This window comes from Neurospora tetraspora (genome assembly GCF_033439725.1).
Source record: "Neurospora tetraspora strain CBS 560.94 chromosome Unknown B0H65scaffold_7, whole genome shotgun sequence".
In the NCBI taxonomy this organism is placed as follows: domain Eukaryota; kingdom Fungi; phylum Ascomycota; class Sordariomycetes; order Sordariales; family Sordariaceae; genus Neurospora; species Neurospora tetraspora.
The window spans coordinates 2,405,343-2,410,280 of NW_026944389.1; the positions used below are offsets into that span (position 1 = coordinate 2,405,343).

At 52.1% G+C, this 4,938-nt stretch overlaps 1 protein-coding gene across 1 annotated transcript; it reads right to left on the reverse strand.

Moving 5' to 3' along the window:
• Window positions 1-1,142: 1,142 nt before the first annotated feature.
• B0H65DRAFT_296118 (fungal-specific transcription factor domain-containing protein) lies at window positions 1,143-4,938 on the reverse strand. The gene is made up of 3 exons (XM_062823079.1): window positions 4,359-4,938; window positions 2,438-4,244; window positions 1,143-2,366 (listed from the first exon to the last, which is right to left on the reverse strand). Exons 1-3 carry the CDS (start codon window positions 4,706-4,708, stop codon window positions 1,260-1,262), a joined length of 3,264 nt encoding a protein of 1,087 aa, XP_062678651.1. The 5' UTR covers window positions 4,709-4,938; the 3' UTR covers window positions 1,143-1,259.

The following is a 4,938-nucleotide window of genomic DNA, read 5'->3' on the forward strand; positions in this document are numbered from 1 at the left end:
ACTAAGAGCTGGGTCTAACTGTGCATTTGGCGACGAATGGGTTATTCGTTTTTCCCGATGAAAGAAGATGCTTGCGGGGTTCTGTCTTATGAGTGAGACAGACACCTTTTCGAACCGTGGTATCGGGTCCCCCATGTATTTCCTTTCCGTACTGTTCGACATTGATACCATCTGTACTATAGCATAATTATCACGGGAAAGCAAGGCCGGAGTTTCTTTTTGTTTCCACACATCGGGGTGGTTTGTTGTCTATATGGAAATGTTATTATAGAAAGCGGGCAACACACAAAAGAGGGGTAGTACAGTCTTTGTCAGTTCCGTGGTCACGAGAGAGGGGGTTACTTTCTTGTATCGGAGAGCCTTCTTGTCTTTTTTCAGAGAGAGGTTTTCTCAATGACAAGTTTAAAATGGGACTGGGACTGGGATACACACTCGGGACTGGAGCAGGGGGGCTGGGGGCGTACTTTGTTTTTGCTTTGTATATGGAAAAGAATTGGGGCCATCTCGACTTTAGAAGATATTTCTGTTCACTGTTTTTGAAAATTTCATCTCGACATATTTACTGATCTCTTCGGGTTTCGAAGTAGACCACACATAAGCATTATCGTTTTGCACGATACCCATGCTGCGATTACGCGTTGGCCAATCCTTTCATTTGATACCATGATTGTTACCTTCAATCTCAGGTTGCCACCTTTTGTAGGCTTATGCGTATCCTGACCCTTTCTTGAACGATCACAAAGGCTGTATGAGAAGTATCCACTTGACGAGTGTGATAACATAGTCTGGGGGTCATTGATAATCAATTTGCTTGCAATACACCCATTCAACTCACGCGCTCCGCTATCTGTCCGTTTATGCCCACGTGGTCCTATATAAGGGCTTCTTGCTGAAAAAAGAAACGTATAAATACAATTCATCGTGAATGAATCCATCTGATCTCACACTCACGTCGATTGATGTGATAAAAGATGCATTTGCTTCCATATGACCTAAAGTGTCCTTGTGGAAATTGAAGCTCCGCATCCCCTTATCAGCTCCTCAAGCCTTCTTGGTATTTGTCTTCTGGATGTCCGCTATCATTTCATACATATAACCTTCTCCCCTAGTTGAAAGGACGCAAGTTCCATGTGGCTGTCTGCGTAGATGTCCCTAATATCAACAGGTCTCGTACAACAATAATTCTACCAATTTTTCCTCCCCTTGCCTTGCTCGTGGTATATATCGTCAACCTAACCATCCTCATCAACCTCATTCTCTCATTCTTGATTCCCCCCCACCCCTCCTCCACTCCCTCCACCGCCACCACCCTGCTGCCCACCAAAGAAGAATCCCTCAAACAGATCCAACTGCTGGCCATCACTAAAGTCATGATGGTTTCCTTCCCACCCTATGCCGAAGCCCAGGTCCATCTGCCCCACCCCCTCAGCCGGGTTCAAGTTCATGTTCAGATTCGAAAGATCTCCCCCATTACTGCCGTCCATACCACCAGCGCCGCCGCCGTCAACACCTTGCAAGAACTCTAAGCCTTGTAAGTCGCTAAAGCTTAGTGCGCCGGGACTGTTGGCGTATGCTTGCTGCTGCTGCTGCTGTTGTTGCTGTTGCTGTTGCTGTTGCGGGGTGGACCCTGTAATGGGCGATCCGCCCATAGGAGCAGGCGGCGTCAAGGGGTTATTAAGTCCTTGTCCTTGCCGTTGCTGGTGTTGTTGGATGGCGCTTGGCGAAGGCATCAAGGATGGATCGATGGAGGTTTCGCCTGCTGGGCTTTGAGCTATTGGTCCGCCTTCTGCAATAGAGCTAGCATTGCTTCGGGGTGGTGCCGGGAGGTTTCGCATGAGAGAGAAGCCACCTTCCTGCTCGCTCTTGATGGCGGCTGCGGCGGCGGCGGCACCGGACATGCGGAACTGTGCGGCTTGTTGGAAGGCAGAAAGTTGGGATGCTGAGGAGACGGAGTAGGCGTCAGAAGCGAGATCGCTGTACTGTGACGAAGGATTTCGGAGCATTGGTGGGTGGTGGCGGTGTTGTTGTTGGTGATGGCGATGTTGCTGCTGCTGTTGATGTTGTTGTTGTTGTTGCTGCTGCATTCTATAGTGTTGCAAGCTAGAAGCGGCAGAATCACTCTGTGAGCTCCAGTCGAAACGCTGATCAATGCTTCCTCCAGGACGTCGCGTGTAAGTATTGTTTCCATATTCGCCGGACAAATCCTGGCCTTGGCCGAAGCCTCCAGTCGAGTTTGCCATCTTGATGGTTGCCTTGGCGGTACGGTCAAAAGCATCCCGACAAGCTTCAGCCGGCGGACATTTATCCATCAGGTCTGTGAAAACGGATTTGGCAGCCAGAATCGTGAAGTCGACTTCGTCTACGGTCTATGAAGAGGGTGTCTGATGTCAGCATTAAAAAAACACTAAAGAATCGTCGAAAAGCCGTGTTTCCTTACAAGTCTGCTCCTCACGATAGGCGAATGCCAAATCGCATAAAGATAAGATATTCCGGCCATAAAAAGATGGTGGGTGGCCAAATAGGTGTAGTTGACCAAGCCCACACGGTGCAATTGGCGGTAAAGGCGCAGGATACGCTGACCTGCCTCGGCGACTTTGAGGTACACGCGGTCTTCATCCTCCCGAAGCTCCATGTTGAACATTGTGGGACTGTTGACCTCCTTCGAAGTGTGATATTCACCTTCGAACAAGGCCGGCACACTTAGGCTCTGGCGATAGAGCATGATGACAGCCTGCCAGTAGTTGAGGTCAAAGAATTCAGGCGAGAATTGTACGCCAGTCTGCTGCCTTGCTGGTGCAGAGTTTTTCCACTCCCATAGTCTCCTGTCAATATCAATGCGCCATGCTCGGAAGGTCTCGAACTGTGACAGAAACGGCGATGGAAGAGAAGTATGCATATAAGGGTTCTTCTGGTTCAGCCCAGAGGCCCGCGCAAGCTGGGATTGCTGGAACTGCAAGACTTGAAGAATTTCTGACTGGAGCAGCCTAAGACGGAAATAGTGATGTGCGATGAGTTTGTAAGTCGGTCCTATTACTTCGGGAGGTGGTTCAAGCAAGCCGCTTGGCGTAATGAACCGATCATCTAGGAGAGAGGGGAACTCTGTGGTAATGACTTGATCTGATATGCCAAATGGCCTGCCGACGCAAACACTGACCAGGCGATCGAGTGAATAGGTGCACCACCACAGACGCCGTCGTAGATCACGCATGTACTCCCGTCGTCCCCTTTCCCGCGAGAATGCTTCGCTCTGGTCTCCCATCCCTAGACCGGATTCAATGTCCTTACCGTCTTCGTAGTGTAGGCCGAGATCGACCGCCAACCTGACGGCGACACCGACGATGTACCACAGCCCGGGAGGAACCGGCCTCAACAAGGCAAAGTTGGCGAGAAGCAAGACGGCCTGTAACTCTTCCAATCCACCAGCACTGTTGCCAAGACAAGCCTCAAGATGAACAATGGCACTAGCATGATATTCTTCTGGCTGGCACTGTCTTGTGTTGTCATCAGTTTTACCTGGCGCTTCTGCCGATCCACTGGCCTTGGTCGATTCTCCCACAATGATGCCGCCGCCTATCGCGAAGACCATGTTCAACATGTAGAGTTCTCGTGGCCCCCGTACGCGGTTTTTTTCGGCGTAAGCTTGCTCGAACATCACCATGAACTCGCCCTTGTGGAGCACAGGAATCTGGGGGTTCGCATGCTCAAAATAGAGCGAGACCAGCTTTTCGCCCAATGCCCTGCTGGGGAATGTTGCCGGGTGGATCGTTGGTTTTGTATGCAAGCCAAAGAAGGAGTCTCTCATAGACGTTCCGGCGGTGGCGGGGCCATTGTTGGGAGCAGGCTTGTAGGGTCGGATGCCAGCTTTCTCTGAGGTGGACTTCTGGTCCGATACCGACGACTGTACCGCGGCGAAAACAACGCGTGCAAACGATATGCCCGAGGTAGATCCCAGATAGCGAGGGTTTGCCGTTGCAGATACGCCAGCAAGGTCGGACTTGGACACCAGTTTCTGTAGTCTGACCACATCATCTCCCTCATTCTGCGGCCTTTGATTGTTGGTGGTATCTGGTGTTTCTAGTTGTGAGGGATGCCCGCTCGTGTCCACATGGGTCGAGTGGGCATGGCGCGGCCTATCTCCCTTCTTGGAACAATAGTCCAAATTTTCGGCCGGCGGGTAAGTGATGTTGTTGTCCTTGAGCAGATTTTCCAGTTGCTCTACTCGTTTCTCGAGGTAAAAGATGTAACTGGAACAGCACGACGTCAGTACTTTCTGCTATTTATTAACAGAAAGCGAAGCGGTGGTGAAGATGGGTTATGGCGGGAACCTCAAATTGGGTCCCGGCCGGGGGGGTTCTGACCTCCTCGGGATCTCCCTCTTGGTGATGGGATCATAGCCAACGCAGGCAACATTGGCCTTTTCGCAACTGGCACAACTCGGTAGCTTCTGGTCACAGCGATTCTTGCGAAGCCTACATCGATTACAAGCGCTCACGTTGCGGAAGCTGCTGCTTTGTCCGGCCTTGCCCCCCGTCGACCCGCCTCCCTGGCCTCCATGAGCGGCGCCAGACCCGTCATTCAGAAGCTCGTTAGCGGGGGACGGGGCTTCCCCGGACGGAACCGAAGCCGGAGACTCTCGTTCCGGGGACGATTGGCGCGGGCGCTTGTTTGGATGGTGGTTCGGGGACGGAGGAGTGTGCGCCGGCATCATGCCAGGCTGCTCAGTTGTGCACCTCCAATCCAGTCCCGCCGTCCCTGTGTGACCGGGCTCGCAGTGCGGTCCGGTTTGTCGTGCGAGACGTGGGCGCGTGGATCAGGGTTCGCGTCTGCTACCTCTCCAGCTGCTGGGCTGTTGCGTTGGTCGGTTTTGTTGGGGATTGCGTATCCGGGTCCGAAGCTTGACCGACAATGAGTGGCCTGAATGGGGTAGGTAGATCGAAC